Below are 24,496 nucleotides of genomic sequence, written 5' to 3' on the forward strand. Positions count from 1 at the left end.
TTAGTGTTTTATTTAGTAAAGAGCCATCCACATGTATCAGTTTAAAATTCTTATTTCAAGTTGTACAAGTTTCATTGATTTAGCCCTTTCACAACGAGTCAGATCATAGACCATGTCTTTGCATTTGTTGATTTGCATTCAAAATTCTATTGTTTTATTAATTCATATCAAGAAGTTTGGAATCAAATTATAATTCCAACTTTAGTATTATATATAAGTTATTTTCTTAATTTAAAAGTAAATATTAAAAGAACACACCTAAATCTATTAGTGAGTCACTTGGTATGTTGAATGCAGCACTCTTTTAAATTAGATGTTTGTGATGTCAGGATGCAAATTTTGTAGTTTTGTGGAAATTAAGAACTAAAATTACCAATATTAAGAAGCTAGAATCTTAAATGAGAATGTGACATCTTTCTATTTTGCTGAGATATGACTTATCTACTGAATCAAATATAGCTGCCCCATTCACTTCTTCCTGCATGTGGAAACAGTTCCTTAAATACAATTACTTCAATATATGACACGAATAACCAATGGAGACATTTTATGCTGTAGAAGAAACTAAAGATGCAACCTACCTTCTAGAAATATTGGTTGTGTTTTTAGTTTGTTTAAAGTTCATATTTTCTCAAACCTAAATACATCTCAGGCATGAAACTTGATAAATTCTAATGTTATCAGTATAGTTATGTATAAAACCTTACAAAAACTTTGGTGTCACACACGTGAAATTTTGAAAGGCTTAGCAACCTGTGTTCAGCAGCAAAGATCATAGCTAGAAGAGACAGTTGTTTGCTTTACTTCTTTATTTGTTGTGCTATATTTTAAGAAAAATAAGTTTTTAATAATTTATCTCTAAATAATAATAATTTATATACATATATAATGTTTAATAGTTGAAATGTGATTGTCTATTACAAAATACTAGTCGACTAAAACACAGCTAAGACAGTGAAGATTAAAGGCCAGTTTTATATTATTTTATAATGTGAGTATATTGCACATTCACCTTGTCAGTGCAAGTTATATTAGCTGGACATAACTAGAAGGTCAATTTAATAAAAGACAATTATATATATATATATATATAGTTGTGAGACTTAAACTACCTAGGCTAAACATTTGTATTTTTTTAGCATAATATGTAGTCATTTCAACATGAAAAATGCAAAATTTCTATTTCTTTCATAATTTTTTCATGATAGTGACACATTCTACATATTTCAGAAATAGAAAATAATATAAAATATAAAGTCTAACTGACAACAAATATTTGAAATGTGGTAAGGAGGTTTCAGAAATTATTTAAATAATATTTGAGGTTTTTGGTGTGAATAATAGTTTTTTTAATCATGACGTGAAATCTCCTTCCACTCAGACTAGTAATAACACAGTCTAGACCTTTTCACAAACAAATAATTAGTAAAAATATTTCACAAAAATCTGTTATTTTTTGTACAGAAAATTGTAATCTTTGTGAATAGTTTACAAAATTTTGTAAAGATACACATGTTGTATCAAAAGTAATATTGCAAATACTTTGTGTGTGGAAATGTGTAGACGAACTCTTGCATTCTACTGAGGTCATTGTGGAAGGGTTAGTAGATACGTGGATTATTTAAATATTTATTTCTTTTCTTGTGGCTTTACATGACATTTTAGTTTTACTAAGGATATTAATAAAATATTTTAACTCAGTATATTGAAGTCCTATTCAATCTTTATCAAAGTATGACAGGATGTATTATTCTGCAGGTTTTGTTAAGTTTCTGTTACTTCATTAATAAGCTAAATTACTTTCATTATTTAAATAACATGTTACAGTTGTACTTTATTATTAATTGTTATTTGAGGAACAGGTTTGTACAAAAATTTATAATCTTTTTTTTTCTCTGTAATTTATATTTTTGTCCTCACTTTGCCTTCTATCTAAAAGCATGCTTGAGAATTAAGTAGACAGATGTTATCAATGGATGTTATTTATTACATTAATATATAAGTTATAAGTCTTTTTAAAATAAGAAAAAAATTCATAAATTTATTACTTTCTGTGACTGGTTTATGAATTGGAATTTGTTTTTTACCTTTACACAGAACTTTCTTGTAACAAACCTTTTTCAATATTTTAACCCTCAAGTTTGTATGAGCTTTCCTATATTAGAAAGTGGATAATTTTGGATACAGAATTATTTTGTTTTCTGTTAATATCATAAATACTGTAAAATAATAAAAAAATACCAGTTGGTTCATGGAGGTGAGTAGCCTTCATATTAGTAAAAATAAAACCTTCATAACTCAAAATGATAAGGGTTCTCACCCATTTGTATTGATCTTTCTATCCAAAAGTGGTCACTTTGATATATATAGTGGAATTGTTAAGGTTTGAGTTGTAGTTCATATCACCTTAAGACATTGGTCAGTTTTTAACATCCTGTGTATACCTGAGAGCTGCCAACACTGTCATTATGTGACAGATTTCTTTGGACAGAAAAAAACAATGGGAACTGGAATATGTTTACAGAGTTTTCCCTGTCTTGGATCTTCAGTCTTCTGTTGTTAACATTTTGTCTGTTAACAGCTGTGTGAGTATAATAAGTGATTCTATTGTCCAGGTAGCTGTTAGATTGATACCTTAAACTTCAACATTCTCACCATAGTAACCTCATCCATGTTTCTATGGTTAATACACATCTTGTATGGTATCCTTCAATCAGATATTTTCTTTCTCATTGAGTATGATTTCCACAGATATCATTTTGTTATCCACCATACGAATTAGCCTTAGACCTCAGTGAGAGATGCCTTCCTTGAATGGAAGCATCTTGGTGTGATTTTTGTGTTCTCTTCAAGGCTTGTGACCTTATATGGGGGACTGGCATCATACAGAACCTTTATTACTATGCATTGCATGCCCACTGACCCATTTGTAGAGATTTTTATCTGTCTGGTCATTCTTAGGTATTTGAAGTTCATAATATCTCACTTCAATCTTCCCTCAACTCTCTTTCTGAATGTATCACAGCAAACAATTTCATGTTTATTCTGATAAAACCATTGATGTGCATTTTGTCAGCAGCAGGAATTGCACCTTGAATAGAGTTTTGTCTGGAAGATACTGACATTCATATATTGGCTAATATGAAGTTCATAGGACTTCCCTTCAACAGTAATCAGTTTTTATTCCACATGTTAAGGAGCATAGTTTCAAGTGTGCTGGTTCCATATACATCCTTGTTTCCCTCTTTTCCACTTCATCCTCACCATACAGGTTTTTGAAGCTGAAGGTCTCATTCAGACGAAGCTGTTGTATGGTTCGGCCAAAGATTCTATCTTGAAGATTTTGGATCCTGTACATAATCTGTGTCTTGATTACTGCATTGGGGATCTTTACTTTTGTATACAGTCCAGAGTTTGTAAACTGAGAGCCTTATTACCTTTCACTACATTTCGGACATTTACAGTTTTCTCTGCAGTATGGTACATGTTCTTGTCCTTACTACAGCATCCTACTCGGGTAAAAATTTACTCATATTTAGCTTTCATAGCAGCAATATGAATATGAGGATGGGACATTTTATCTCAAAATTTGTTCTTATGTTCAACAGTGGCATTGTATATGATAGAAGTGTTTAGAATGGTTGTTTTTTTAGGACTCATATAGGTTACATGTTCTTTAGTTTTATTTGTATGTGTAGTTTTTTTTCTTAGTTTCACGTTGTTTTTCTCTTCATTTAACACCCTTTGTTTCCTGTAGATATCACTATTGATTTGCTATATGAATCTTTAAATGACCAACCAATCTTTTTACTTTCAATTTGTTGAATTAAGAATGTATTTATTGTTTTTATAACTAATTTTTTGTTGTATGTTAATCCAAAATATGAACAGTTGATGACAGAAATAAAGCTGCTATTCTTTAATATTTTCCACTTTGTTTTGTTTGTTTACAGAATAAAACATAAGAAATCCATGTATTTAAGGAGGTTTAGTGCTATTTATGTGCATGAAATAAAAAGAAAACATTTAGGTAAGAAAAAAGTGCATTCAAAAAAGGCTTAAACCTGTAACTTGAGAAAATGAAATCAAAATTGGGGCCAAATTGGTTCACCTCGAGGTGTGATAGTTGGTAAAACAATATATGTGACCCGGCTCACTAGCTCTAAAATTCTTGAGAATGTTACAAGTTTTCATACCTTCTTTAAGAAGACAAAAAAAAAAAAAATCAAAATATGAAGCTTTATATCTTGTGTATTTCTTAAGGATTGTTTTGAAACTGGACATATGAATTAAGGGTAGGGTGAAGCATCTCCACTGAAAATATCTAGTAGATTGGATTTCTATAATCAAAACTACAGAAGGTGGAAAATAGTTAAACTGTCATTCCCGTTAATAATACACACTCTTTCCTGTGTGTTGTTTGGTCACATGATGCTGCTTTGTCTTCAATTAAATCATCAGGTTTATTAGTTTAATTGTGATATTTTAAATTGATTAACTATACAGATTGTGTAATAATAACACTATTATTTTTATTAGCCTTTTGAATATATTGTTTGATTTCAGGACATATTTATCCAAGAGAAAGCAGAGCAGCTTGGTGATCTCTTAGAAGGTGGTATTATTTCAAAGCCCAGTGATGATGCTCAAGATAGTTCAGATTATAATAATATGAATGTGAAAACAAAAACTGAATTTCAAGAAGAAATTAAATCTGTGATAGAAAGTACACCTGGTAAGTACAAATATCTAAATCTCAAAGTGCATTGATACTGGGATAAGCAAATGTTTAAATTATTGGTAATTTTTAAAAGTTATTAAACCAAATGAAACATGATTAGTTTGAAGTGTTTAGATCTAAATTTTATGTCTTTTGCTCATTCTAATTGGATGTTTTTTGTGTAACAGATTTTGAAGTGATAAAATGCCAACAAAACATTTAATTTTAATAATGAGAAAAATAATTGTTTCTGAGTAATGCAATGGAAAGAAACTATAATGAACCAGTTGATAAATATTTTAGTTCTGTTTTAACCTATGCATTTATTGATATTAATTTATAACTTGCCAACAGAACTTTTGAACAAATGTATAAAATATTAACATTACTCAACATGTCTAAGCAGACAAAATATTAGAAGATTTGATTATAAATAACCATTTCAAGTAAGAAAATATTTCTAAAAGTTAATCATTAAAGATACTATTTAAAAGTGAATTGATTATTGCGACCCTGTTTTGTTGTATTTTTTAAGTGTATTAACTTTATCTACTAAAAATCTCTCTTCAAAATGTAATATTACCTTCAGTTTGTTTCTAATACTAGTCTGACTCTGGTATAAAGTGTGAATCTATGAAAACTGCATTATAATTAGTTTTTAGCTTAAAATTTTCAAATCAATATCAGTCATATGAGAACATTAAATACATATAGAAGTTCATCAAAGATGTGAACTATGATGAGACATTTTTTTTATCTTTATTTCAGATGTGAAGAACTGCTGTGTGAGTCAGTTTCCTGGTTATTATACAATGAAACAAGAAGATTACATTGTAGAAGTTATTAACTCCCCAAAACCAAACAATGATATATGTGGAGAAACAACTTCAAATGGAAATAACATAAACAAATGTAATATACCTGAGTGTAAAGGTAAAACCTACAGCTGTGGAACAGAATTTGGAACATTGGATAACCTTACACAAAAGGAGAGGATTGAATCTGTTGAGAAGCCATATCATTATGCAGATTTTGGAAAACATTCTGAGAGCTATAGTTTCTTAGAACAACATGGAAAAAATCAAACTGGGAAGGAACTTTATAGTTGTGGAATTTGTGGAAAACATTTTGTGTCAAGATCTAACTTAAAATCACATCAAACAGTACACACTGGGGAGAAACCATATACTTGTAGAGTTTGTGAAAAACAGTTTAGAAGAAAGGGCGAATTAAAACAACATGAAACAATACATACTGGAGAGAAACCATACAGTTGTGCAGTTTGTGGAAAACAATTTAGAAGAACTAGCGATTTAAAAGAACATCAAAGAATACACACTGGGGAGAAACCATACAGTTGTACAGTATGTGGAAAACAATTTAGAAGAAATAGTGAATTAAGACTCCATCAAAGAAAGCACACTGGGGAAAAACCTTACAGTTGTACAATTTGTAAAGAACAATATGGAACAAACTCTGCCTTGAAAAGCCATAAAAAAAAGCACACTGGAGAGAAACCTTACAATTGTGATATTTGTGAAAAACAATTTGTGAGAAACTCAGACTTAAAAGTGCATCAAAGGACCCATACTGGGGAGAAACCTTACAGTTGTGCAGTTTGTGGAAAACAATTTAGAAGAAGTGGTGATTTAAAAGAACATCAAAGAATACATACTGGGGAGAAACCATACAGTTGCACAGTATGTGGAAAACAATTTAGAACAAATAGTGAATTGAGACTGCATCAAAGAACGCACACTGGGGAAAAACCTTACAGTTGTACAATTTGTAAAGAACAATATGGAACAAACTCTGCCTTGAAAAATCATAAGAAAAAGCACACTGGAGAGAAACCTTACAATTGTGAAATTTGTGAAAAACGTTTTGTAAGAAACTCAGACTTAAAAATGCATCAAATGACCCATACTGGGGAGAAACCTCACAGTTGTGCAGTTTGTGGAAAACAATTTAGAAGAAGTGGTGATTTAAAAGAACATCAAAGAATACATACTGGGGAGAAACCATACAGTTGTACAGTATGTGGAAAACAATTTAGAACAAATAGTGAATTAAGAGTGCATCAAAGAACGCACACTGGGGAAAAACCTTACAGTTGTACAATTTGTAAAGAAAAATATGGAACATACTCTGCTTTAAAAAAACATAAAAAAAAGCACACTGGAGAGAAACCTTACAATTGTGAAATTTGTGAAAAACATTTTGTAAGAAACTCAGACTTAAAAGTGCATCAAAGGACCCACACTGGGGAGAAACCTTACAGTTGTGCAGTGTGTGGTAAACACTTCGTTTCAAACAGTTACATAAAACTTCATCAAAGAATACATACTGGAGAGAAACCATACACTTGTGAAGTTTGTGGAAAACAATTTATATCAAACTGTGAATTAAAAAATCATTTAAAAACACACACTGGGGAGAAACCTTACAGTTGTGCATTTTGTGAAAAACACTTTGCTAGAACCTCGGCATTAAAAAGACATCATAATACACATACTGGGGTGAAACCATTCAGCTGTGAAATTTGTGAAAAACATTTTGTATCAAAGGGTGATTTAAAAAGTCACTTAAGAACACACACTGTGAACAACACTTTGTTATGAAAAGTACCTTAAAATATCATCAAAGAATACATACTGGGGAGAAACCTTATGGTTGTGAAGTTTGAAAAAAATTCAAACTTAAAAAAACTTGAAAGAATACACACTGAGAGGAACCTTCAGTTGTTAAATTTATCACTAAAATTATTTACTTGAAATCACATCAAAAATGCACATAGAAGTAATTTTGTATTAGGCAATAACTTGAAAAAACATCAAAGAATACATCCTTTTTGAATATGATAAATTTTTTGAGTTTTGTTGAAAATGCTCTGGAAGAAACATTAAATTAAAAGAACATAATGAAATATGAAGAAAATATACACATACTTTTCCACAATTACTTAAGTATTTTAAATATATGAACACAGATCAACACACTATGGTTAAGTCTCAGACTTAACGTAAACGTGGTAGGCCTAGTCTTGCCATCTTTTACATTAGTAGCATTGCACATTACAACAAACCAAACTTGATTTTATGCTCTTGGTTTAGGTAGTTGGCCCAAATAGAATGACTGCAGAGCAAACTCAGTTTAGTTCTCACAGTTTTGAGTATGACCTGGATAAAATGAATGAAAAGTACCTTAACAATTTTAATTGTAGGTACAGTATGTAACATGAAATCATAAGGAACACGAAAGTATTGTTCATAGTTATTATCCAGTAAGAGGTATGACTGCCATGATTCTGTATATATTAATGACAACATGCTGGCATACTTCTCATAATGTAGTTGATGTAGCCCTGATATACTGCATTTCATTTGTCTGTCAAGGTATACTGCAGTTTCCCAACTTTAACTGGGAAATTGTATTGCAATGAACCTGTCTACACTGTTTGTTCCAGTCATGTTTAAAGTCTGATGATTTTGAGGGCCATTCCATCACTGTGTTGTTCTGAGTAATCCATGGATTACTTGGCATTATCCTGCACCAATGTGAAATTTTGTCCTGAGACACCTGACAGTCTTGCAACAGGGGTAGAGTGTTATCTCAATACAGTTTTGCAAATAAGGAACTTCCATCAACAAAAATTAGGTCAAACAAATCTCTATTCAGAATGTAACAGAATCTAACCATAATGATCAAATTCTACAGTATTGTAAGTTTTTCTAGCATTGCAATACATGGATATGTCATATCTGTCACGAATGAAGAGATGAAACCAAATTTTGTCAACATAGTACAAATCTTCAGTAACAAATGTACCAGTTGTGATGTAAATGCAACATGTAGCACAGTGTTGTATGGTAAAATACTGGGACATGAGTGCATCTTCTGGCTCTTAATTCACATTAATGAAGTCTGTTATGAACAGCTTAGTTTGATACATGGACACAGGTTACTCTTTGATGATCAGTTTACGGGTTTCAAGCAGTTATTTGAGAATTTTGTAATGCTAAGTTCACAAAGTAACAGTTGTGCCTTTGTCTTGTGGCACATGGGTGGTCCTGACCTGGTCTCCTGGCTTATGATTCAATGGAATGCTCATGTTTCCAAAATGTTGCTCCTGCATTGGGGACCACATTAAACTTTGAAGCAACAGTTCACGGTGTAGCAGAATCTTGCAGCATATTCGCAGCTGATGTAACCTCAGTCTTACCTAAATAGTGCCTAATACAGTAAGTTAACATAAGAGTATTGAGAAAAACACAGATCTTAATAAGAACTTCATGGTTCACTGTAAATTCTTCCACAGATGTTTTGGAAGTCCACATTTACTAAACTTATGTTTGGATTTATCTGTAATGCATGAACTACTCACTACTGAAAAATGAACAATGTTCACCATCACACACCATTTATGTCATTCAGCTAATGTTAATACTACATACATTCTTTTCACACCAGTCAGTTTGTTGTTCATGGAAACTCATACTTTTCATCTCTGTTTTGTTTAACCATATAATAAACATAAATTGCTAACTTTTTACTAAATTGTTTATAATATCTTAAATTTATAACATACATGTGTTAAAGATGCTTGATTTGTTTTGTTCTCCACTTGCAAACATTCAAATATTTATATATAATTTCTGTAAGTAGGGAAGAATTTTTACATAATTACTGACTTGCTGATAATTATGACAAAGCAAACTTTCCACAGCTAATTGTTATATAAATATTCATCATTTAGATCATTCAGTTAGTCATTTAAACTGTTACCTTAGAAAAGTGTAAATCAAAATTTCAACCTAAAAATTATATCCTTGTGAAGTTTATGGTTGTTCCTACTTATCAAACCTGGGAGAAGTGCAGAACTAAGATAAATTCAGAAATAAAGTTGGTTTGTTTTTTCTGATGTGATTAAGTTAATATTTAAACTTCTGTATATTTTCCCTCTGTAAACACTGGCTTTCCATTGCACAAAATATTTTCTGCAGGAAATAAAAGATTTGTAATCAATGGAAATTAAAATGCTTGAAATTTTCTTTTGAGCTTTTGAATTTGTAAAATATATTGTGATGAACTGTAATTCTTGTATTGAAGTTAATGTTGGTTAGAGTTAATTTACTTAATTAGCTCTGTATACAAATTACTGTTTAGTTATGTAAAGACTTATTTCAAAACATTAATAAAATCCAATTTTAATTTATTTATAGTGTTTTAAAAGTTTTCCAAGGTTAAAAAATGTAAGAAAGTGAATATTTGTTTTATACATAACTAATCTGCAACTGGAAGTTTTGTGATATAGTTTGCAAGCAAAACTGTACTGATGTTATAATCCCTTCTCCCAGAAATAAAACAGATTACATCAGTAGAAGTATGAAGTACTGAGAGGATATGTACTAAAATATTTTACTACTGCAGTAAATGTTTCAAGATTATTTAGGTGGTGTTATTATTCTGATTTTGGTAATTGTGCGTATAATTAGAAGTTGTGATAAAATATGAGTAAATGAATGAGGTTGAATATAAAGTTTTAGATTTTTTTGTTTTTTTATAATTAATCTTTTATATGAAAATATAATTTTTTGGATTTATTTTTCTATAATGAAGCCAAATAAAGCTCTATGCTGTTTATATTGGAGAGAACCAAACCCCTAAATTTAGTGTTGTTCTTCTAGGGGAGAAATGAAAGGATCTTAAAAGTTATTTAGGTTTTCCCTACCTGTGACAACCAACAATTTATTAAGTAATGATAACTTAAGATCTAATGATCAGGTTTAAACCAGCAGTGTATGAAGATGACTAGTTTTTTTCTTCCACATCACTGAGAATGTTGCATTGTTAAAAAAGATTACTGAGAATGCTTGTTTGATGAAATTCCTTTGACAGATATTGTTAAACATTTCTTGTAATTTAATTTCATTATGACTGATGTACACAAAGGCAGGATATGTTTGATTGCTATTATAGAAGATATATTTTAGCAACAGCATGAACATATTGAATTGAACTTGACAGGTAGTGTGGCGGACTATGAATCTAAGGTTCCAAGATTAATGATTTGTTATTGCAAAAAACAGAGATCAGCCTCAGCCATGGATATATAACATTCAAATCTTATATTTTGTCTTGACAAATGTTTGTTGTAGATGGTAATGACTAGCCATCTTACATTTAGTCTGTCACCTGAAAAACTTGAGAACAGCTAATGCAGATAGTCCTTAACTAGTTTTTTGAAAATCCAACAAACATACACTGACGTGATAGTTAATAAATAAGCTCAAGTAATAATTGGTTGTTATAGATATTCTGTGATTGGTTAGAAACTTGCTGAGAAATGCAGATATTTCAATTCCATTTATTTGCAAGTAATGACTCAACAGCTATTTTTTTATCAAATTCCTTTATTTTACATTGTAACTAGGCACAAATGTTATCTGATAATCTGTTTAGAGCAGAATAATTTAAAATAAGCGACTTGTAATTGCCATCTTCCTTCTCAATTCTGGTAGTGTTTAACAAACACAGTGGCAACTGAGGTGATGCAGGTACTGGTAAAAAGGGTCAAGCACTGAAGTGTTATGCTATCTGATCACAACCTCCTTTTCTTCTTGTGCACTTATCTCAGGGCCTCACTTTTTTTGATTGAGAGGCACACCAGCGATGTTCAGAAACTGTTGTTTCTCCTCAATTTCACACATGTTCAGAGTTTAGACATAATTTAGGAAACAAGAGTGAGTTCTGGTTATTTGAGATGGAGAATTTTGGAGTTTGGAAGAAGCCTGGAGGAGTCATTGCTTGTGGTGCAGCTATGCTTTCCCTTTCACTTAAGACATCTGGTGGTGAAAATGATTGTTGAGCAGAGAGATTCAGGCTGAAGCATGTCAAGTGTTAGGTGGAGAGGGCAGTAAAGAGAAAGCAGTGAGAGAATGAAGAGAAGAAGAAAAAAACCCTTTGAGAGTGATAAAAGGGGAGAAAAAAGGAGAGAAGAAATGATGGGAAAGAAGTTCTTTTAGGGGCAGGGTGCCAGGATCTATAAATCTGTTTCATGTTTTTTCTTTTAAAACCATTTGCTTGAATTTTGGCAGAAGCATGAATTACACTCTGATCCAGAGTTCTGTCTGGAAGACTGTTACTCATATTGGCTAATATAAAGTTCTTAGGACTTCTTTTTTCAGTAATCTGTTGCTTAGTCTGCATATGAAGTTTAGTTTCAAGCATACAAGGGCAACATACATTACTGTTTCCCTCTTTTCCACTTCTTCCTAACCATACAAGTTTTTGATGCTGAAGTTGTCATTTAATCATAGCTGTTCTATGGTTCAGTCAAGGATTTTGTCTTGAAGACCTTGGACACTGTACATAAACAGTGTTTTAATTATTGCATTGGATTTTTTTGTTACTTCTGTAGTCCAGAGTTCATACAGAGAAACAGTCCCATTAAGTTTCAGTTCATCTCAGACATTTACTACATTCTCTGCAGTATGGTACTGTGTTTTTGTCCTTACCACAGCATCCTACCTGGCTGTTTTTTTATTTCCCATTAGGCTTAGAATTTTGTAAATAGATGGGTTTTATTCTTACCTTTAGTCTGAGTATCTAGGAGAAGTTTATTGTACTGAATTTGAATTGTGATGATATTGCTAAATCTCATGATCAATTTATCCTACCATGACTTGTTACCATTTCTACTTGTGACCTCTTCTTAAGTCATCTGATGGATAAATGAAACTTCTGTTTTCAGAAATGTTTTTCAAGTCATTTTTTTCATGTTTTTTTTTTTTATGAAAGGTTTAAAATAACCTGACTGTGAGCTCTGCTGTAGTTTGTTGTGGGATCTATTTGTGTAGTTTCTTTGTTCACTTCTGAGTTGTGTGCTATTTTCTTGCTTTAAATTTCATTGAAGCTAAGCAGTACACTAATTATATGATTCTTACTGTCTCGCCTAGCTCATGGAAGGCTCTGAAATTAATGAATGTGAGTTCTTATTCTGTTTTCTTAGATATTCTGAAAATTAACCCACTTCTCATTGTTTTCTATCAGTTAATGATACTGAGGTAAAGATATGCTTGCTTTCAGCTTTCATAACAGCAATATGAATATGAAGGATGGGATGTTTTATCTCAAATTTGCTTTTATGTTCAACAGAGGCATTGTAGATAATGGAATTGTTTAGAATGATCATTTTTTCTGATATATATAGGTTACATGTTCTTTAGTTTTATTTGTATGTAATTTCTTTTCTTAGTTTCCCATTATTTTGTTTTTCTCTCCATTTAACACCCATTGTTTCCTGTAAATATCCCTATTGATTTGCTCTATAAATCTTTAAATGACTAACCAATCTTTTTTACTTTCAATTTGTTTAATTAAAAATGTATTTATTGTTTTTTTAATAACGTTTTGTATGTTAATCCAAAATATGGACTATTCATAACAGAAATAAAGCTGCTATTCTTTAAACTTTTCCTCTTTGTTTTGTTTGTTTACAGAATAAACCATAAGAAATCCATGTATTTAAGTAGTTTCAATACTGTTTATGTGCATGTAATAAAAAACAAAAAGGTGCAGCCAAAATGGAATTGAATCTGCAACTTGAAGAATCAAAATCAAAACTGGGACCAAATTGGTTCAGTTTGGGGATACGATGGTGGTTAAAATTCTTAAGAATGCTATAAATGTGGGTGAAAGTTTGGTTTCCAATGCTGAGTTTATTCTCTTAACCTTATTACCACTCCCATTTTTTACTGTGCCTGTCACAAGGTTTTAATTTTACATTAAAAATTTTATTAAACTACCATTTGTTTGTGTAATACTTGTTAGTATTGCATAACATATTAGCTTTTAATTCATATTTAATTAGTATATTATATTTATAATATAATATTTTCAAAAATCTTGAAATTTATTTAGAGTAACACATCTGTTTGTTACTAATCTTCATTGTTTTATCCACAATCACTCCAATAACTGTGAAATTAAAGGTAAATTACTTACTGTGAAATTGCCATTGTTCAGATAAATCATAATTTTTATAGCCTTCAATTTTGTTTGGTTACAGAGCTATAAAGTAGAAAATCAGACTTTTTGCCACAACCACCAGTCAAATCCTTTCTTTCAGGATTTAATAGTTCTCTTTCAAGTGTAATTTAATTCAACCAATAGAAGGCCTAGGGTTTCACCTTTCAGTTGACATACTATTTTTCAGCAGAAGCTTCATTCCATAGGAAAGACAACTACTAGCTTGGATGAATTAGTGATGGTTTTTGTTGAATAAAAAAAACAAAACCAATAAATATTATAATTAAAGGAAATTGTCAGCTTCATACAGGTTATTATTGTATGATATTTGGTGCATTATTTAATTAAATAAAAATTTAGTGCACCACAACCTTTTGTATAGAAAATTAGGGTAAAACGTCATCAACAGTTAACTGACAGCAAAAAAAAAAAAGATATGATTAAGTACTTTATTTCATGTTTATTCTTTATTTATAATGATAAAAATAACTCAAATGTAAAAATAGCAATATCTCTGCATTAGTAAAGGTTAGAGTAGTTAAAATAAGTAATATTATGAAAATGTTTCATGAAACCTGTACATGAATGACTTCTGAGTATGATAATTTGATAGTGTTACTTGAACTGCTTGTAATGGCAAGAATAGTAGTGAGTCACAATTCATAAGGGAATAAAATACATATAGATGCATACTGTTATCAGTTTAAAGTTACCTAGGATAAATGATTGAAATTTGATGTTACAATTTGAATTCATTCTGAAAAAAAGAGCAACTAATATATATTTCCTTATTTTATTTTTTTTTAGTTACAAGATTAGTTAAATTTACCAACCCTGTATAGATTTAGTTTCACTGAAAATAAAGATTCCAAATGTATTTAGGAGGTTTTAGAAATTACATAAAATAAATTTGGGATGAAGAAAAGTATTTTTGCCTTAAAATGAAAATCACTTTGCATATGGACAATTCAACATTCATGAACAAATTTTGTTTAGAGTATTTACAATACTTCACTAGAAAATAAGACTTTTTGTACGTTAAACACTGATTATGTTGACTGAAAAACTATGGAATTTTGTGAAGATATGCATACCATATTAGAAGTTAGTAGTATCAAATCCATGAAGACTAAACCAGTACAAAGTAGTCATGTAGTTGGTCTGATTGGCTGAGCTCTTGTTGAGAGAGTTAAATTACTTGCTCAATTCCTGTTTAGTTGCAACTTTATTTTACACTTAAAGTGTGTTTCATTAGATAACATGACTTTTTGTCAATACATGCAAACAAACCACAGCAATTAAAAAAGTGACACTTAACAGTACCCAGTATTAGCTTTAGGAATGTAAGCCTGTCATTCATTACAGATCTGTACTTTACAGAACCAATCAGATTACTTGAAATACATGATAGTACCTTTTTCTCTCCAAAACAATGTTAATGACTTATATTAATGGGACTGAGACTAGGTTAACAGTTTCATGTTGTCACCAATATGCACTTGATACAGACGTATCATGCAACATTATTACACTAAATGCATAAGCTAATATAACATGGTGTTCTTTAATTAGGAAAATTAGAAAAAATTATAAATTATTTGCTTGAAAGCTGGCAGTGAATGGTAACTGTCCATCCATATTATTGTTCAGGAAACTTGAATCAGAAACTGTTAATCTAGTGTGCCTGGCCTAATTAATACTTGTTTATTTCAGATGTATTAACTGTGCAAACTGCATGTTATGATAACACCAACTGTTATTTTTATTCACCTTTTAAGTATCTTGTTTGATTGTGGAACACATTTGTCCAAGAGAAAAAAAACTTAAAATGTTAAGAGTTCGATGAATTGGTTCTTATCACTTCTTAGTCCTCTGATGCTTGACGTAGTGTCAATGTGGGAATTGATGTTATGTAATCGACTGTCACAATGGGGATTCTTGCAACATAAAGTAACACATAACAGCACAATTGTAAATCAGTATGATGATATTTAAGGCCTTGCACGGGCCTCTTTAAGTGACAGATCAGCCATCTTAGACGAAGGAAGAAAAGCATTGCCATAGACTAATGTAGGCCTACATTATCCTGTGTGAACATTTGGTATCAGTCATCTATCATACTTGGAGCAGACAGAGAAAAGAAGTTGAGTTTGAAAATGATGTAGTCTATGTAGACTTCTATGCTTTTAACATTAAACTGTGAGACTTAATGTTATTTTGTAGGTTTTACTATTCTAGAGCAAAATTAAAAGTTCATGGGTAGGAGATTTAGCCAGGATTGACGTTTTAGATGTCAAAGTTCATGGATTGGAGATTTAGCCTGGAGTTCAAGAAAAAATATGATGGTTTTGTTGTTCCCAGCAAGAAACTTTGTAATGATCACTGTGCCAGATTTGATTCCATAAACGTGAAGGGAATTGACGTATTGATGATAAAGAGAAGCCACAGTGTTGAAGCATCAGGAAGGAATAAAACTGTCCAGCAAGCATTTCTCAGAGAAAAAAATAATGAACGTTTTCATTGAAGGCACACAATATGTGTGCAATGCAATCAAAAGATTGTGCAGATGATGTAATTACCAAATGCCTAGATAAAATAAACCAAAAATATATCAGCTCTACATGTAAAGTTTTTAATACAATCTACAGTGTAGCAAAACAAAGCAAACCATTTTGTGACGTTCAAAATGAGATTGAGCTACAAATAAAAAAATTGGTTGGACATGGGAATAGGACTTCATTCTTAGAAAACTGCTTTTAAAATAGTTGATCACATTGCAAACGAAATTAAAAATGAAATATTTACTCAAACAATTGAAAAACTTTAAAACTCTGTATCATCATTGATGAAGCTTCAACCATATCTAGTAAACCAATGATCATAATTTTTGTAAAGGTTGAAAATTGTAATCTGTTCCCAGTAATTTTTCTTGATTTGGTTGAGTTGAAAGGATGGGATGCTAAAACTATGTACACATCTCTATTTAAAAGTTTGCATTATGCAGGATTTGATAGTGGATATTTGAAAACTAATGTGGTCACATTCTGCTCAGATGACACAAGTGTAATGTTTGGCTGCAAGTCGGTGGTGAGCACTAAACTTAAAAATGATTTTCCAGACATCATAATTTGGCATTCGTTAAATAACTGCTTGGAACTGGTTTTAAATTATTCTATCACTGATATACAACAAGTGAATCACATCAAAGTGTTCATAGATAAAATCTACCCAATCTTTCTTCAATAAAAGAAAACCAAATATAACTTTTCAATATTTTGGACTAGTACTAGTGTTGGCCATTCTCAATAGGTGTTGTGGACATTATGCATGATGCTGGTGTTTGGGTATAGTGCTCATGGAGTTGCTGCAGTGTCCTTGTTTGGCATTGTAGTGTGTCCCTTCAGAAAGCTTTGTGGTTGGTGAGGTCAGTGGGCACTGAAACATATTGCCCTTTATGAAAAAATAAATAAAATTGAAAACAAACAACAGATTATCGGAGAATGACCATGTGTGGACAACTCTGTTCTACAGTCACCATCACAGTCAGATTCTGTACCTCAACTTCTAATTATGCATTCCCTATTTAAGAATTCCTGATGACAGATGCCTCACATTTTTATTCAAAAGATTCCCCAGGTCAATACAGAAATTATGCTGTGGAGACATTTTGTTGGAAACATCTTCATCAAAACTTCTCTTAAGTTCGAAGGCCATTAGGGATATATCCATCAAGGTTACTTTCCATGCAACTTTGAATTCTTCCAGAGGAGTTATAGTTGAGAGGAATTTAAAGAACATTCCAATGTCTGAGATCATCTTTCTTAGTTTCTCCAGCAAAGGTGTTTCTGCAGTGCTTCGAATCTCCACTTGCAGAGACTGAGTTGTGATGCCTACTGATTGTCACTTTCTCCAACCACAGTCAAAGCAGTTTACCTGAACTGTAAGATAAGGCCATATACATTCTGGATCCTCTCAGATGCTTCCACTATCAGGGATTCAGTCACTCAAAGACATTATGTTCTGCTTCTTTAACACATGCTCTTTCTGGTGGAAGAGACCACAATGCCTGTGACTGCAAACTGGAACCACAAATCGTTAACTGTAGTGGTTCACACCCATCTTATTCTATTTCTTGCACTTTGTGGGTGGAAGAGAAAGAGGTGCAATGCTTGAATACTGGAAACAATATTTCCTACCCAAAGGCTCAGAAGTTATTGTCCCCCACTCCATATCAGATATATGCTGCCACTTTGACAGTGGGAGTGCCAACAGATCTCTCTGTGCTTCTGGCAGAGTCATTTTCAAACCATCTGAAGAGTCTTTTGCCCTCCATGGTGAAAGTTTGATGAATCTACATCTGATACTGCCACTCCTTTGACTGCCTGAGACCACTTCCTTTGACTTTGGGTGGTTCCTCAGGTTCATTCTCTTGTGCAGTCTTAAGATTCAAAATGATTATTTGTTCATGCCCTCAGTCACTGAAATCTTTGTCTACAGACAGAGACCTGCTTACTTGATCCAGGGCAAGATCCAATAAAGTCAATAGACTTCCATCCAATAAAGAAAACAAACATGGAAGAAGAAAGCAGGACTTGCTCCCTGCTCCATTCTCCTCCACATAAATAAAAATTACCACATTGATACAGTGAAACTGTTGGGGTTTTGTTTGAATGTAGATCAAATTAAGGATTTTAAATATTCTTACCATCCTGTGTGTGTCTCCTTATAGAAAACATTTTTGAACGCTGCTAATGTCTCACCCTTCAGCAGTTTCCTTTGTACAGAAATGACAGGTTGTGTGATGGACAAGTGCATGAGGAGTAATACTGCTGATCGATACACCGTTAGAGGCTGTAGCTATCCATGTTTTCTTTTATCAGAACCATCACTATTTGTTCTCTCTACCATGCTTCTGAAGAAACCTCATGATCAGTCAGACCTTGATGCCCTCATTTGAGCAGTTACTATCACCCTTTTCAATGCTGGGGGACTTTAATGGACATAATCCCCTCTTGTGTGTTGCTGATATTGATGGGAGGGGTCGTTCCATAGAGCTTATGCTCTCAGATTACAACCATTTCAGTTCTGGTTCTTATACTTATTTTCATGCACCTAGTCAGTCAGTTGCTGCTATTGATCTCTATGTCTGCTCCCCTTCACTTTTCTCTTACTATTCTTGAAGGATTGACAGTAACTCATGGGACAGTGATCATTTTGAGAGAAACCTGCTGTGGTTGATGCCACCTGACCTGACTGCCCAATGGAAGTTTGACCAGACCAACTGGCCCTATGTTACATCTCTCTTGGAACTTGCTCCTGCCATCATCTGTAAGCCATTGATAGATGACTGTGTCACAGCAGTAACTGATTGTATTGTCCAGTCAGATGTTCACTGTATTCCTAAAACCTTGACATATATTCCACAATATCCTCATCTGTGGTGAGATCCTGCCAGCCACATGGCAGAGAAGGCCCAAAAATGGGTCTAGGATACCTTTTGTCCAGGTATCTCACACTTTTAAGCCACATTGCATTTAAGTGGGCCCATGCACGTGGTTAGCAGGTCATATATTAAATCAGAAGAAATCTTGATTTAAATAGACATCTAGCATCTCTCCTACTACCATTTCCAAAGTCATATGGGACACGATTTGAAGGCCAGTGGACAATATACTTCTGCCATCCTTTTGATCTTGCCTCTGATAACAAGGAAGTTGATGAAGACCATATCATTACTGATACTCTTGGCAAAAGCTTTTGTCATGCATTTAGCACTTCTGCTTCATCCCCCACCTTCTTGGTCATAAAGACACAGATAGAGTTATCACTTCTTTTCTCATTGGCTGATTGTCTCTATGACTATAATTGCCACTTTATGCTGGTGGAACTCAAGCTTGAACTTCAATTTGATGATATTCACTATGAGATGCTGCATCATCTTTTTTCTGCCTCTCTTGCTATTTGTCTGGTTGTTTTTAACTGGATCTGGTAGGAAAATGATTTTCTGATGCTTGGTGCCATGTTATTGCCCTCCATTTTCCTAAGGCTGGGAAGGATCCCAACATTCTTTCAACATACAGTACAGTTGCTTTGATGAGCCGTCTCTGTAAAATCTTAGAGAGGATGATTAATGCTTTCTCCACCCAATGTCAGTTCCTGTGACAGTGCTCCACTGTGTACCATTGGCATCAACTTGAAATGTCAATCAGGGAATCCTTTCTCAAGTGACAACATCTTGTTTCTGTATCTTTTAACCTTGAGAAAACTTATAACACTATGCTAAGGTTTGGTATCCTATGAGACATCTACTTATATGGGTTGTGTGACATTTTACCCACTTTCATGTTCTTTCCCACAAGAACTTGGAGTTCCTGTGGGCTGTGTCTTGAGTGTCATACTTTTCATTATAAAGATTAATGCCATCAGTGGACAACTTCTCCGTATAGTTGCAAATGGTCTCTGTGTTGAAAACTTCCACATCTCATCATTCCTCAAGCATAAGCAAGAGACTGCCCTTGTAACCAGGCGACCTCAGTCTGTTTACTCTGGCACTATAACTACCATGCATGTCCCATTCGTGGATTATAGTTCTGTATTCAAGGCTTAGCTCTGCATCAGTAAGCAGATGATTTGGAGTGAGCAATGTGTTAACAAGCTTTTACAGATCAAACCTTCGATTGCTTTATGGATGTCTTGCTTTTATATGGATCATAATGAAGAAGTTCTCCTGGTTAAGATATACATTGGTCACAGTTTTTTAACTCATTGTTTTATATTATCTGGGACTGATGCACCAAAGTGTGGTCTGTGTGAAACTCAAGTCAAAATAGCCGACATTTTACTGTCATGCCATTCTTATGACTGTGAGTGATGGCACCATTTTAGACAAATTTTTACCATGTGTTCACCCTTGACCTCACACAGAGGCATTGGCAATGGTGACACTGTCCACTGAAGTTGTGTTTTTAAATTTTCATGGGCCAATGGCCTTTTCAAGTCTATTTATGTTTTTAATTTGAAAATTAGACTGTTTTGTTTTAACGTGATTCCTTTTTATGTATTTTAATAATTTTACCTTTATTTTTACTTTTTCACTGGTTGTTTGTTACAGATAGCCTAGTTGCTTTGTCCCAATTAATGCCAACCAACCAACTCATGATTCTTCAAGTATAAACTTCCTGACTAACGGCTGGAACCCGTTTTGATAGATTATTTTCAACATATTCAGAGAGTATATTTCTGTAATTTATTTCCATAAATGTTACATGCTGAACATTGTTATCCGAGTAGAATCAGTGGGATCATATCTCAACTTGGTAAAAAGAAAAATAGTATGTTGATAAATATTTTAGTATTGTATACTCCTTTGTATTTATAAATATTAATTTATAACTTCCAAAAAGATCTTTTGAACAGAATGTATAAAATATTAATGAACATGTTTAAGTATACAAATCATAATAAGATTTGGTGATAACAACCACTTCAACATAGAAAATATTTTTAGAAGTTAATCCATGAAGATAATATTTAAATGTGCATTGATTGTTATGACCCTGTTTTATCATATTTCTACTGGTGAATTTACTTTATCTACTAAAAGCCTCTATTTAAAGTTTAATGTTATCTGCAGTTTGTTTTTAATTGTATTCAGATTCAGGTATAAAGGTTTCTATAAAATGTGAAACTATGAAAATTGCATCATAATTAGTTTTTAGTTTCAGTATTTTCATATCGATAACATTCATATCAGAACATTAAACATATCTAAAAGTTCAACAAAGAGGTGAAATATGATGAGACATTTCTTTTATCAATTTCGGATATGAAGAACTGCTGTGAAAGTCAGTGTTTTAGTTATCATGGAATAAAACAAGAAGATTATTTCACAGAAGTTATGAACTCCCCAAAACCAAACATTGATGTATGTGGAGAAACAACTTTAAATGGAAATAACATAAACAAATTTAATATGCCTCAGTGCTTTGGTAAAACATACAGTTGTGTAATCAGTAGAAAAAATTTGGAATATTTGATAACCTAACACAAAAAGAGAGGACAGAATCTGGAGAGAAACCAAATCATTGTGCAATTTTTAGAAAACATTTTGAATGCAATAGACCCTTAGACAGTAATGAAAGAAATCACACTGGAAGGAAACTTTACAGTTGTGGAATTTGTATAAAACATTTTGTATCAAGATATACTTTCAAATCACATCAAAGAACACATGCTTGTGAGAAACCTCACAGTTATGCAGTGTATAGTAAACACTTTGGTAAAAATAGTATTTTAAAACAACATCATATAATACATACTGGAGAAAAATCTTACAGTTGTGAATTTGTGAAAGACAGTTTAGAAGAGATTCAGAATTAAGAAGACATCAAGGAACTCATACTGGGGAGAAACCTTACACTTGTGCAGTTTATGGAAAACACTTTGTTTCGAAAGGTACCTTAAAAGATCATCTAAAAATACATACTGGGAAGAAACCTCACACTTGTGCAATTTGGGAAAAACAGTTTAGAAGAAATTCAAAGTTAAAAAGACATCAAATAACACATACTGGGAAAAACTTTACACTTGTGCAGTATGTGGAAAATACTTTGTTGTAAAAGTTCCTTAAAATATCACCAAAGAATACATATTAGGAAGAAATCTTACAGTTGTGTAATGTGTGGGAATATATTTACTTAATATCACATGAAAAATGCATATGGAAATGATTTTGTATAAAAAAGAAACCTGAAAAAATACATTCTCTTTGAAAACCATAAAGTTGTTCAGTTATTGAAAATGCTTTGGAAAAAAACATTAAAATTAAAAGGACAAAGAGAATATACACAGCAAAGAAATGATGTATTTCTGTTGCATCTACATCTTAGTAGTTAATTATTATTCCTTACAATATTACAAATTAAGTTTTGATACCTGTAGTTAACACATCACACATATCCCATTGTATAACTTTGTAAAATGTCATTGAAGGTGAAAAGGGGGATCCTTTAGTCCATTTCCCATGTCCACCATAGGGAATTGAATCCTGCAATCCAGCATTGATAGACTGAAATTATCAATGTTTCGCCAGATAACTCTACTTCATGTAGTTACTTATCAGGTACTAAAATCAATATACTAAATATAGTGGGTAAAACCCACAAGAAGTTGTAATTAACTTATAACTTTTGATTACCTGTGTGAGGTATGTCCTCATCATGAACTAAAGTCGAGGTTACAATTATAGTAGATAGCATTGATGGATTCCAGTTGCCCATTGTAGCAAAATTGAAGATTTCGATGGAACGGTATGTGATGGGCAAATTTGGATGTGATTTTCGTGATCAGCAGCCAAAAATCTACAAGGAATACCCAACAGTGTAATGAAATCTTAATCATTAATAGACTGTACCTTCTTCATCTACTTCACATACATCCTTATCAGGAACTCAAGTCAAGGTTCGAAAGATTGTAGATGGAACCCTTTAGAAGGTGTTACTTATTAATCTTTTTGACTGAAAAAGCTTATTGTTTTGAAATGTTTATTCAGCAAATGGAAATATCAATTGCACCAAGAAAAACTCAAGCTGTACCTCACTATGATGTAAACAAGAGAAATGCTTTTACAGGGTTTTTGCACTATCAGCTAATTAACTTTAAAACTGGAAAACATTTATGTATGATATTTATTTGATCACATAATACTGCAAGATGAATATTAATAAAGAACATATTGAGAATCCACTCATTTATTATGTTGAGTTTTGCTTTAATTTCTACTAAAATGTTGGCAAAATTTTAAAATTTGTAAAAAATCTTAAGAAAATGTATAAGGAACAAGTGTTTTCATTGAACAAGTGATGAGTGAAATGTATGTACAAAAGTTCGTTTTATCATACTGGCATTCACACTTATATCCAGAAGTGGAAATAATTGCCTTTATTTCATCAAAGTATCATAGACATAGTATCTTTATTTAATTATGCATCCTAAAAGTTATTTATTACTTCATAAAAAAAATCTTATTTGAACGAGCATGTTAACCAGTTATTGTTTTTTTTTGGTGTGTTTCTTTTCCAAGTACATCATTTAGTTCTTAGTTCCAACATTTACTGATGATTTAGAGATCGAAATTCAGTTTTAGACTATATAAGTCAAACCATTTCATTTGGTTTGTTTGACCATGCCCAAAGCCCCTTATCTTTATTTTAATCCTGCCCAAAATAATTTCAATTTAAAAGTAAGCTAATAGATCTTTTGATGAGTACTAAAATTCCGTCGGTATAAATGTGTACCGTGCTTGATACTGCACGCGCACAAAAATGTAGCCAATAAAAAATTGGGGAGAAGTTCTCAAATATTAATTTACACCAATTCAAGTGCTACGGCTATGAACAATACTTTATTGTATTTTAATTCAATTTGATGTGTATTGAAAGTTTCGAGTACATTACTTTAAATCTATATTTTAAGAACCACCTACAAATTACATGTTTGAAACTTATTTTTGGTGCATTATAAGTAAAACATAAATTAAACGTGAAAAATAACCCATTATATAGCATTTAAAGTTTTTATAAGTAATATAACAATGAAAAGCATGGCAACGGTACTGTAAGTATAAACAGAATGTTTAAGACTGCAAAAGTTTCTACGTAGGAAAATGAGGTAGACTAGATAAATTATATACGTAAAGTACGTAAAATAAAAATAATTAAACAAGAGTCAACAGAGGGTAGAGGCCCG

At 32.1% G+C, this 24,496-nt stretch overlaps 1 protein-coding gene across 7 annotated transcripts in view; it reads left to right on the forward strand.

The window, feature by feature from the left end:
* The window catches only part of LOC143235290 (uncharacterized), a 63,008-nt gene extending 49,816 nt beyond the window's left edge, over positions 1 to 13,192 (forward strand). For all 7 annotated transcript variants that reach the window (XM_076473292.1, XM_076473287.1, XM_076473288.1 and 4 more), the window contains exons 4-5: positions 4,567 to 4,735; positions 5,489 to 13,192. In XM_076473292.1, the coding sequence (XP_076329407.1) occupies positions 4,567 to 4,735; positions 5,489 to 7,341 (2,022 nt within the window). In that variant the 3' untranslated portion in view covers positions 7,342 to 13,192. The remainder of the gene's footprint in view (positions 1 to 4,566; positions 4,736 to 5,488) is intronic.
* Positions 13,193 to 24,496: the final 11,304 nt, after the last annotated feature.

Source organism: Tachypleus tridentatus, chromosome 12 (genome assembly GCF_004210375.1).
Source record: "Tachypleus tridentatus isolate NWPU-2018 chromosome 12, ASM421037v1, whole genome shotgun sequence".
NCBI lineage: Eukaryota > Metazoa > Arthropoda > Merostomata > Xiphosura > Limulidae > Tachypleus > Tachypleus tridentatus.